General features: G+C 45.4%; 1 protein-coding gene across 2 annotated transcripts in view; it reads right to left on the bottom strand.

The window, feature by feature from the left end:
* Nucleotides 1–10,989, bottom strand: part of PTPRR (protein tyrosine phosphatase receptor type R) — a 113,549-nt gene extending 102,560 nt beyond the window's left edge. The window contains exon 1 of one of the 2 annotated variants that reach the window (XM_083699246.1): nucleotides 10,814–10,989. In XM_083699246.1, the coding sequence (XP_083555372.1) occupies nucleotides 10,814–10,874 (61 nt within the window). In that variant the 5' untranslated portion in view covers nucleotides 10,875–10,989. Of the gene's footprint in view, nucleotides 1–703; nucleotides 810–10,813 lie in introns of those variants that run through there. The other variant, XM_083699247.1, reaches the window with a different exon arrangement.
* Nucleotides 10,990–12,468: the final 1,479 nt, after the last annotated feature.

Below are 12,468 nucleotides of genomic sequence, written 5' to 3'. Positions count from 1 at the left end.
TCTGTTCACCTGGCCTACTCTTATGGTTTAAAACAGGGGCTGGAAACCTGTGGCCCTCCACATGTTGCTAGACTGCAACTCCCATAATCCCTGAGCATTTTTACCATGCCTGCTGGGAGTTGGAGTCTATAAGCATTCAGAGAGCCACAGGTCTTCCACCCCTAGTTAAAAAGAGACATGGATAGAAGTAGCCATTTATTTACAGTGTTTTTATTCAGTCTTAAGAAGATCAGGGAGCCTAACCATTAAAGCAATCAATTAAAACAACGGTCATCAATAGCAAAATATACCTAGTAAATTAAAAGCATTAAAAAAAGAAGTTGTTCTTAAAAACCACAGAAACCCAGAGCCAGAAAGGGTAAAAAAACAAAACAAAAACCTATTATAATAATCACTATTAATCCCAAATAAATACAAATACATCTTCAGTTGGTGCCAAAAAGATAACAAACCTGGTGCTACTTGGAGCACTGAATTCTAAAGCCTACTTAGAGTTACGTCTGCTTGCAATATTTTGCTGATAATTGAAGGCAGAGGAAGCAGTGCGAGTATAAAGAGTGTGTTCTCCCCATCTCAAACCCCATAAGTAAACGCACATATCTGATTCCATGGACAACTCTACTAAAAACTGCTTAGACAAATAGCTTGCTTTAATTATATCCCCTTTCCCAATTAAACAAACCAAACCATAGAACATATTTACCCAAAGGATGCTTTCAAATGATGCTCAATGTCCAACTGAGTACAGAGCCATCTGGAGCTAGCATCCCTGGCATCTGTAATATCTGCTTAACAAATCCATCTCAAATGAGCAGGAGGTCACATGCCAGTTGCGACAGACCCATTGCCTGCATTTCCCCTCCCCTAAATCCATTGCATCCAGAGCAAAGCTCTTCCTTGATTTTGCATATTTTAACATGCATTTAAATATACTTTGTGAAATAATTAAATACTGCTCGGTACACTTTTAAACGAAAATCTGACAGGCTAGAAGTCACTGAGAATAAATCATCCATATGTGTTTAACTCATGACCAAGGCAGCATTTTAAGGCTCAAAACCAAAAAGGGCTTATTTGAGCTTCTGACTATAGAGATGCATTTCACGATCAACTTTTAAGTGAAGTGGAAATCTGATATTGTGGGCAATTGGATTTCTGTGGTACACTCATGTGAATTAAGAGTTGATAGATTGGTCCCTAATGCATTCACAATCCTGACTCACTCATACACAGAATATTGATTCATTTAATGTTGTGCAAAACTTGGACATTTTCCAGAAGGTGCCTTTTTTTATCGTCCCTGAGATTGCATTGAACAGAATGGATAATCTCACTTTACAAGAAATGAATTTGGGATTATTTTCATGCATCCAAGGCTGTGTCCATGTGTTAGATATTCCAGAGGGTCTGCCTTCTGTATTAACCGCACTTGTTTTTGAATATATATTTATTTTTTGCTTGTTCTTCACACAGCATTAAGTAAAACCACATGAAGCTATCTGAAGTACCATTTATTCCTATATATACCATCCCATTAAAGGTAAAGGTAAAGGGACCCCTGACCATTAAGTCCAGTCGTGACTGACTCTGGGGCTGCGGCGCTCATCTTGCTTTATTGGCCAAGGGAGCCGTCATACAGTTTCCAGGTCTGTGGCCAGCATGACTAAGCCGCTTCTGGCGAACCAGAGCAGCGCACGGAAACACCGTTTACCTTACCGCCAGAGCGGTACCTATTTGTCTACTTGCACTTTGATGTGCTTTCGAACTGCTAGGTTGGCAGGAGCAGGGACTGAGCAACAGGAGCTCACCCCCTCACGGGGATTCGAACCGCCGACCTTCTGATCAGCAAGTCCTAGGCTCTGTGGTTTAACCCACAGTGTCACCCCCATCCCATTAGCAATGTACAAAGCTGCCTTATACTGAATCAGACCATTGGTCCATCTACTTGAGTGCTGTTCACACTGACTGGGAGTAGCTTTCTCAAGTTTCATGTACAATGGGAAGAAATCTCCAAATATATCCCAGTTCATCACTCTTCTCAGTTGACAGATAAAGATTTCCTTAGGATCATACTAAGATCTGCAGGACACGTGGAACCCAGGCCTCAATCTCTGTCTGTTGGGTTACAGCGGTGCTGACAGGCTATGGTCTGAAGACACATAAAGCTAGCACCTTGCTGATGCTAATCAGGTCTGGGTTTGGGTCAATGCCCTGATGGGAAACTGCTGAGGAACCTTGAGTTTCCCAACAGAACAAAGGCAGGATAGAAATGTCAGGAAATCAATCGATGTGACTTGCACCATGCAGTGCTCATTTGATTGCTTTATCATGTGCATAAAGGCAGATTTCAACGTGCCACTGTATTGGTTTCCAACAGGGGTATGGTGGCAGCATAATAAAATATAGGTATGTTTTGAAACAACAACAATTATGCAACCACTCCATCACATTTCTAAAGTGAGATTGAGTCCACTCAGCCCATATATTACCACACAAGTCCTGGATTGGTCAGAATCTTCTCTACCAATATTCTTCCATCCTACAGATTTGAAGATATTTTTCAATGTAATAACACATACATTGGTACCTTGGGTTACATACGCTTCAGGTTACAGATTCCGCTAACCCAGAAATAGTGCTTCAGCTTAAGAACTTTGCTTCAGGATAAGAACAGAAATTGTGCTCCGGTGGCGTGGCAGCAGCAGGAGGCCCCATTAGCTAAAGTGGTGCTTCAGGTTAAGAACAGTTTCAGGTTAAGAACGGACCTCCGGAACAAATTAAGTACTTAACCTGAGGTACCACTGTACACCCCCAGCCCTCTCAATGCAGAACCACCAAGCTATTTCACATGCACACACCCTAACTAGCTTCTTCTGAAACAAAGCAAAAAATAACTTTGTAATATGTCTGCTGAGCTTTCACATAGAAAAAAAGATAATCGTCTACATCCTCCTAGCATAGATTACGTCCTAATAAAATTTCAGCAGGGAACCTTCTGCAGCAGAACAAATTTAAGGGATAATGGCTGGAAAGTGTTTAAATTAATTAATGCCGTGAAGCAGAATTCTAAACACGTTTCAAAGCAGAGTCAGCTACGCTCATTCTAAATATTCTTTTCATATGCATAGTAGACTGGCGATGTACATAGCAGCGCAAGTCCTCCTTCCCCCTAAAATAATTCTGCACATGGAAATTGCATTGCTGTAGAATGCAGTTGGATCACACTGAGCAGTCCACCTCCGTGGTGACAAGCTCTTCTCTCATTTTGTTCTTCTCTGCTTCAGTTTAGGCAGAGCTCCTGGAGCATGGCATGTAGGCAATATGAAGATCAGCCTTTGTCATGCAGCTGCTCTCTAGGCATTGTTGGACTACAACTTCCATCAGGCCCCAGCCAGCATGGCCAACGGTCGAGGATGGTGGGAGCTGGAGTCCTGCAACATCTGGAGGGCACCAGGATGATAAAGACTCAGGGATGGTGATCCTGCGCCTCACAAACACCTTGATGTTTCTGGACTCCTGTCATTTCTGATTACATTCGTTGGGGCCAATAGGAATTGGAGTCCAATAACATTTGGAGAACCACAGATTCCCCATCCCTGCTTTAGTTAAACCAGAAACGGTCAGTAGAGCATATGCCAGGCATAGGCAAACTCAGCCCTCCAGATATTTTGGGACTACAATTCCCATCATCCCTAGCCAATACGACCAGTGGTCAGGGATGATGGGAGTTGTAGTCCCAAAACATCTTGAGGGCCAAGTTTGCCTATGCCTGGCATATGCTCTATTGCGTGGGGACTCCCTGGTCCTGAATGGGGTAACTGTGCCTCTGAAGGACCAGGTGTGCAGCCTGGCAGTCATTTTAGACTCATTGCTGTCCATGGAGGCACAGGTCAATTCTGGGTCTACCAGATCCATCTGGTATGCTGAGACCCTACCTGCCCACAGACAGTCTCTCCAGTGTGGTGCATGCTCTAGTTAGCTTCCCGCTTGCACTACTGCAATGTGCTCTACATGGGGCTACCTTTGAAGGTGACTTGGAAATTACAACTAATCCAGAATGTGGCAGCTAGACTGGTGACTGGGAGCGGCCGCCGAGACCATATAACACCGATCCAAAAGAATCTTCACTGGCTCCCAGTATGTCTCTGAGCACAATTCAAAGTGTTGGTGCTGACCTTTAAAGTCCCAAATGACCTCAGCCCAGTATACCTGAAGGAGCATCCCCACCCTCTAGACACTGAGGTCCTTCTCTGAGGGTCTCCTGGTAGTTCTCTCACTGCGAGAAGTGAAGTTACAGGAACCACACAGAGGGCCTTCTCAATAGTGGTACCCTCCCTGCAGAATGCCCTCTCATCAGATGTCAATGAAATAAAGAACTAGAAGACATCTGAAGGCAGCCCTGTATCGGGAAACTTTTAATATTTGATGATTTACCATGTTTTTATATGTACTGCCCGGAGTATCTGGGGAAACCCAGGCAGATGAGCAGGGTATAAATAAAAAAATTATTATGATTATTAAAAGGTCAGGGTTTCAATCCATCCATTTCCTGGTAATGCTGGAAAGACTGTTTTCTGAAAGCCAGGAGAGCAACTTTCAGTCAGTACCAACCACCCTGAGCCAGATGAACCACTGGCCTAAATCCATATAAGGTGGTTTCCTATGTTCCAAACCTATCTGAGCCTACTTGGGTTTTTAGATCTTCAGCGGACACTTTTCTCTGTCCTGTCACCCTCACCACACATTTGGCGAGGATATGTGAGAGTGTCTTGTCGAGGGCTGCTCCCAGATTATGCAACTCCCTTCCATGGGAGTCCAGGCCAGCCTCCTCTCTGGTTTTCTTTAACCAGCTAGCAATGACTTTTTTGTTTAGACGGGTCTTCGGCCATTAACCGGCTGTTATGACAAGATCCTTTAATGGTGGGTGTTGTACATTTTCTTCTCCTCTTGTGCTTTTGGATGCTTTTAACTTGTTTTGATTCAGTGCTGGTTTTAATATGCAAAATTTCCTAACTGTTCTATGCATGTTCTTAGCTGCATCTGTTTTTTATTCTTGTTGTGATCTGCCTTGGGTCCTGCGCCGATTAAAATATAGGATATCAAATAAAGTAAACTAAAACAAATCGTTGTTGGCTAGTGCTGTGCTGAAACCTGTCCCCCAATTTCTAAAAGTTATCTTCACCTGCGAAAGAGCCTTCTGTTTTCTACCTCACTTGCAGGTTGGGTGCAGTATTGGGCTTGCTTTATTCCTGTGAGGTTGATGTGGGTAGTGTGGGTGTTTTTCCATCCCATGAAACATTTCTTCAGGGCTCTGCAGCCTACAGAGTTGCCTGTGCTTCCTGTTCTGGGGAGGAAAAGAACTCAAGGGAGGAGTTCTCATGATGTATTCCCCTGGGTTTTGACTGAAGCATGGGAAGTAGGGGGGGTGCAGGGGGGGGCCGGCCACACCGGGCGCAACATCTGGGGGTTAGGGTTAGGGCGCGCAAATCCACGGGTTAGGGGGCGCAAATCCACGGGTTAGTGGGCGCAAATTACTTGCCTTGCCCCGGGTGCTGACAACCCACGCTACGCTACTGCTGCTGAGCCCCTAAGATCGGTTCACTCACTGGTTTTGTTTTTAAGGGAAGTGCTTCCTTTATTTATTTCTGTGCTGATTTCTATAAAAGCAAACCGACTAAACCACCACAACAACAATGCACAGTTGTCAGGCACATGGTAGGCAGGGTCATTGAACTTATGCAAAGCCTAAGCTAGGACAACACAGAGTTTTCAGGTAGCATGGCCATCTGAGGAAAGGTCATAGCCCAGTCAGTGGCAGGCAATCTGCTTCTCATGCAAAAGGTCCCAGGTTCAATCCGTGTCTGAAACTCCGGGGAACTGCTGTCAGTCAGTGTCAACAATACTGAGCCAGATGGACCAACAGCCTGGCTTCATATAAGGCAGCTTCCTCTGTTCCAAGTGTGCAGAACTTGTGGATTTGTAGAATGAAAGGACACCCACAAGCATCCTTTGGCCATGCCAGAAGTAAGGTAAGTCCTGAATTCCACTCATGAGATTTTTACATAAATTTGTGGTAGAATGGCTGAAAAATTCAGGATAATTTGTCAGCATAGCATTATTGCTGAGAGCTTTAATGTGACCCGATAGATTTGTTTTAGAGGCTTACATAAAGATCTTCTGAATCAAACATCTCCTAGTGGTGGTGACCAAGTTCTGATGCAGAATAAAACTACCCAAAACCTTCCCCAAATGTCCAGGATCCAGTAAAGGACAGGGACAGATCTGCCCTATAGATGTGATTCATTGGCTGCAGTCCAGCAGTTATGCAGCTTATGCCAATTCATTTTAATGAGCTGAATTGCATGCATAGCCTTTAAATAAATACTCTAATGTAAATAAATACTCCAAGGTGCTTGATATATCTACCAATTTTAGGTATCATTACTGCCTTCCTTAAGATGTCTCCTAAAAACTGTGTTATTCAGACATGCCTTTACAATGTGAATTTCTTTTTACCAACCAGTATTTATTTATATATTTTACTGGTGCTTTTATTGATCTTACTGTAATTTTGTATGCTGTATATCACCTTGCTGCCTTTTACTGAACCAACAAACCTATGTGGCATTCTTTTTATTAACCTGTAGGCATTGTCAGTGCAAGCCTTTCACTTACATAGGACATCCTCCACATCCAGTCAATGGGATAAGATGTGCTCTAAAGACCCTGTACAGCCTATATGTTTTTTAAGTCTGCTTAACATTTTAGTGGGCGGTGCTGTGGCCGGGCCTAGGGCCTTGCAGTGATCCAGCTGGGGGTGGAGATCAATGCAGGGGCGGGATCAATGCAGGGGCGGGGTCGGCGGGGTCCCACCCATGGGCAGGACCCCACCAGCCAATCAGCGCTGGAGGGAGGTGTGGCCAAAGAAGATTTAAACCGTGGCACAACTGGGGGCCGTCCTCTTGTGCCCAAAGCACAGTCACTTTGTTTCAATCAGCTTTCTTCTATTGCTGTTGCAATAAACCAAACTATATGATTCTTGGATTTCTCCCATACAACAACAACAGGAATCAAACTTCTGGCCAATGGCATGCTGGAGCTTAAAGCCCACAAACCTATTTTCTTTCCTAACTTAGTGAATGCTAGAAATTTTTTTAATATGTTGCTTATTGTTAACACCACACTGAGAAAGTCTCCGCTTGTTCCACAGAATGGGAGCCATACTGAGAACCAGAGATGTTTCAGCCACATCTCACAGAGGGGATATAATGGGAGACTCACAGCCGCACTAAGTGCAATGCAGCTGATGGCTATAGATGGAAACCACCATGCATAATTCATAACTGTAGTCCGTGATTAGATGAATTTCACAATCTTGTTGGCCAGATTCCTCTTTTGCTGTATGCAAGAGATCCAGGAATCATAGTTAGGTGTGAACAATATGGGGAAGCCCAACAAAATTTGTGTGCATAATATCAAGCCATGCATCAGGGAGGTACAGTTTTAGACAGCACGCAAGGGCTCTCCGGAGTGAAAATTACTCTATTAAAAATAATAATCCCCTCACTTAGAAAACCAGAATGTCTTGGAGAAGGCTAAGCTAGAACTCTTCCCTGACACCAAGTATTTTATGTGCAAAGTTGTTCTTGCTGATTTTAATAGAGAAGCATTATGAAGCAGTGCTGCTTAGACACAGGCTTACTTCCACCATGAGAACTAGTAGACACAGGATCATAGAACTGGAAGGGACTACAAGGGTCATGTAGTCCAACCCTCTGCAATGCATGGGGCTTGAACCCATGACCTTGAAATTAAGAGTCTCATGCTCTACCAACTGAGCTATCCTTTGCCTAGTGGGTTGTAATCCTAAACCCATTTATTTGTGGCTTACTCCAGCTAGATGGCTTATAGGGCATGATCTTAAGCACAGGACTTCATTCTTAAGAATATTGATTAATGAAATAAGATTCAAATGAAATAAATAGGACTGGGTTTCCATTGGAGTGGGCTGCACAGATGCAATCCTAAGCAAATCGAATGACTCCTCAATTGTTACGCCTACACACTCAAAGTACGTAGATGTGCTTGTCCATGAGGAGGTGTGACTGCCCATTAAAACACACCTCCATGCCCATGTATTCAGCAGACCACCAAAAAGGGCAACCTGTGTGCCTATAAGCAGAGCCTATCCACCTGATGCAAAGTTCCTGACGGTGGGGAGAGTCTACAGCTGAACACACACAGGCTCTCCTTTCCTATAGTCCAGGAATGTCCAACTCCCAAGAGACTGCAATCTACTCCCACTGGGGGGGAAAGTGGCAGTGATCTACCTACCCTCTTCTGGATTGAGCTTCAGGGGTCCTATTCTAAATATTAGCTTCCAATTTGATCTCCAAAGTAATCTTAGCCACTAAAACTTTATTTAAAAATAAAGGACAATAGTCAGCTAAGTTTTACTCAGAGTAGACCCACTGAAATTAATAGACTTAGTCATATGCTGTCATTTCAATGGGTCTACTACGAGTAAACTTTAGGTGACTACCATCCAAACATATGCAGACATGCAAGTTTAGAATGTCCCACCCATGGCAGAAGATAAGTTGAGGGGCATAAAAAAGGGCCTTTTTCTGTGGCCACACTTAAATTCTGGAAGTATTTGCCCTGTGAGGCTCAGTTGGCGCCTTCTCTTATGCCATAGGGCAAAAACCATTTCCCTTGATAGACTTTAGGTTTATCTGATCCACAATTTGTATTATCTGCTGCACCATTCTCTGTTTCTACTATATTGTAGCTCTGAAATATTTTGCATGGTATAATTGGTTTTAGGGTGTAACGTTGCAGTCCCCAAGAGTACATCCCAGGGGCCAGAGGTTATTGTGGAGAGAAAGGTCCACCTGTGAAGATGGAGGTCCACAGGTGGAAGCCCTCCAGGGGCAAACCATCCATATGAATGCAGAGATACAGAGAGTGCTCAGGACCTTAAGGGTTCTCACTGAACAGTCTTATAATATGTACTCAGATGTAAGTTTCACTGTTGTTCAGTGGAACTTACTCCCAGGTAAGTAGATACAGGCTTGCAGCCTCCATCATCCAACACTAGCTAGATACAATTAGAGATTATAAAAATGTTGCATTAAACTAGCAGGAGTGAGAGAAGGTACATCATTCCAGTTATTAGACAGATGACTCAAAACTGCAATCCTAAAAGTGTTATTCCCATTGAATGCAACAGTATTTGCTTATGAAAAGGCATGTTAAACACCTGAGTTTTATGCAATACCTGAGTTTTATGCAACAAAATATGACCAGCTGGGGGAGGGATGCCCAACTCCAAATCAGTGTGTGCCTGTGATTAGTGAGGTATTGAGTCGGCAAGATTTTGCTTTCTTCGATTTTTCCAAACAAACCCCTCGGGCAACTAACATCTCCCCACCACCAAACTGTAGCCATGTAAGACCACTCAGACAAACTGGGAGTGAAGCTCCTTAGCAGACGACATCCATTTTCATTGCAGGAAGAACTTCACAGCAATGTTTGCTGGAATGAGGTGGTGCTGTGGTTCTGTTAACAGAGAGTTATCTTTAAGTAATGGTCCTTCTGTTTAAAATGAGGACCTTGCACTTTAAATGACGGGGATCAGGAGCCCAAGACGATTGCGATATTCTTTGAACCATCTTTCTCTTTCTGTGCAGAAATTCAAGCATATAATAACTAGTCTAAAACCGATGGCCAAGATTAAAAAGGTGTTCACGGAGGGGAGCTGTAATGCTTTAATTGCAGCGTTTCCCCGAAGGCGGCAAAGCTTTTGCTAGGTAAGCAGAGAGGGGATTTATTATCCCCGCTGTACGGCTATTGCACAAGAGAGAGCTGTCGCAGCAGGATTTCACCTTTCCTAAAATGCTACTTCCACATCCCAGCACGCATTTAAAGCGCAGCCTCCATCATGCTACAATAATGACTTGTGCGATTTCCCCTGCAAACAAACCAAAAAAGGTCCACAGGCATAAACCTCTAGTCCTTCGGTCTCTTGTTACCTGGAAGGGCAGCAGCTGAGCGTTTGCAATGCTGTGTTGTTTTGAATTACCGTAATTCTTATTAACAGAGCTCAGGACAGCGGGGACCGTATGATTGCAAGATGTAGAAATTGTCTGGCCCGGTTCCCCGCTGCTTCGCATTTCTAGGTATTTCGGCTTGTCGCTGACCCTGGTGCTGAAACCCGAAAACATGCACTGTACACAGACGGACAGAGGCGCCCACACCAGACAACACCGACAGAAAACAGCCCCACCCGCTCCCCCCAAACTGCTCCTGTCTGGGCAGAAAACAGACACTTTTCCCGAACAAAAGAGGGATCTTCAGCTTTCGAGAGAAGCAGCTCCGGGCTGCTTTGGGGAGAGCTCGAGGCGAATCTAGCCCAGATTACGGCGGGGCTAAGACACGTCGCCGGAGCTGCAAACCAGATGGTCTGCCTCTGCTAAAGCGAACAAGCTATTGCTCCAAATCCACCCTTTGGAACGCGCAAAAGCAAATGACCCACAAAAACGCGCAGATGAACAGCGGGGAGGATCCAACGCCGATTTGCTCTTTTTTCAGCCCCAAAACCCTTCCTGGGACGCCAATAAAGGATGGTGGCCCCGCACCCAAGGAGGGGGACCACCCAACAGGTGGTTTAATGGCCCCGATTCTCCCTCCCCCTCTCCCTCTCAACGTGCCCGGGCGCTGAGAGAGACCCCTTCCAACCCTCCTAGCCCAAGCCTCGGCTGCTCTGCACGCCATCCTAGCACGGCCAGATTGGGTCCTCTTGCGTGTTTACCTGCAGCCTGGAGCTGGAGCAAGAGGCACGCCACGGGCAGGCAGGCTGCTGTCGTCCACATGGTGCGCGCCTGCGGCTGGGAGAGCGCCGATCTCCGCCTCGCTCTCTCTGGCCGCGCTCGGGGTTTTGCTTCCCATCAGGTTTTCCTCCTTCCTGGTTAATGAGCACGCTGGGGGAAACGGCGCGTGCGCAGCTGCGGCAAGCCGAGAGACGGCCCCTTGGCCGCCCGAGCCGGCTGCCGGCGGAAGGGGCTGCCCGGAGGGGCGCTTGTATGATGGCAGGCAGACATCCAAGTGGACAGGCTCGGGGAGCTGGAAGGAGAGGGGGGACCCCTGGGTCTGGAAAGGCAGTTGAGGACGGGGAAGAAGAGGCAATGGAAGAGCCTAGAGACTAGCTCTCTCTTTCACAGCTGGTCAGAATTGGAAGGGACCACGAGGGTCATCCATCCCAACCCCCTGCAATGTGAAGGGATATTATGGGACTCAAACCCACGACCTTGATATCTTGAGCCTCATGCTTACCCACCGAGCTATTCCGCCACCCTTTCTTTTCACCCATCCAGCCACTTTGCATACACAGACAGTTGGGTTAACTCTCTACAGTTGCCCAAGCAGTGACCACCATATTTTCTGCCTCCAACTCCATAAAAAATGTTCCAGCCAGCTGAGCCAGCCCTACCATGAGGCAAAGTGAAAGGGCCATGTTGCAGCCGCCTCAGACAGTTGAATTTGAGTGCCATGAAAGTTCAGCATACAGTGGTACCTCGGGTTACATACGCTTCAGGTTACAGACTCCACTAACCCAGAAATAGTACCTCGGGTTAAGAACTTTGCTTCAGGATGAGAACAGAAATCGTCCTCCGGCGGTGTGGTGGCAGCGGGAGGCCCCATTAGCTAAAGTGGTGCTTCAGGTTAAGAACAGTTTCAGGTTAAGAACGGACCTCTGGAACAAATTAAGTACTTAACCCGAGGTACTACTACTTTACATGTAATATTATATAAAGAGGGAGAGAGGGGCATGTGTGGGATTTTTCTGCTTCAGCCTGTCTGTCTGTCAGGTGCATTTGTTAGAAACCACTGGCTGCTGCAGAAATGAAGTACATTTTAGCAGAGGTGCTCACCAGCACATGGCACCCCATGTGATAAAATTATATTTTTTCTGAGCTGTTGGGCTGCTAAGGCAAACATAGCAACCTTATGTGTCATGCATTTATTCCTATCCATTTACAAATAACAGATTTCCCCATATAATTCAAAAAGGAAATGCTGGAGAATTTCTGACTGAATTTGACTGACTGTGCCAACATCAGAGGTAGTGGTTAAAGTGTTGTACTAGGAGCTGGGAGATCGAGGTTCATAGCCATGTTAAGTCTGGAAGCTCGCTGGGAGACAGTTTGGGCCAGCTGTTATATCTCAGCCTAACCTACCTCACAAGGTTTTTGTGAAGATAAAATTTGGGGGTTGAGGACCATGTATGCCATCAGGAGCTCCTGGGAGGAAAAGTGGCATATAAATGAAACATCATCAGCATCATTTTCACCTTGACTTGGAGGGAGGGAATGTGTGCTATTTGCACAGTCAGCCCATATCAAATGTGTCACTTGTGAGTGCACACACACACACACACACACACACACAGAGAGAGAGAGAGAGAGT

The sequence above is a fragment of the Podarcis gaigeae genome (genome assembly GCF_964106915.1).
Source record: "Podarcis gaigeae genome assembly, chromosome: 10".
Lineage (NCBI taxonomy): Eukaryota > Metazoa > Chordata > Lepidosauria > Squamata > Lacertidae > Podarcis > Podarcis gaigeae.
The sequence above is the reverse complement of the archived record's forward strand: the minus strand, read 5'-3'. Positions and strand labels throughout refer to the sequence as shown.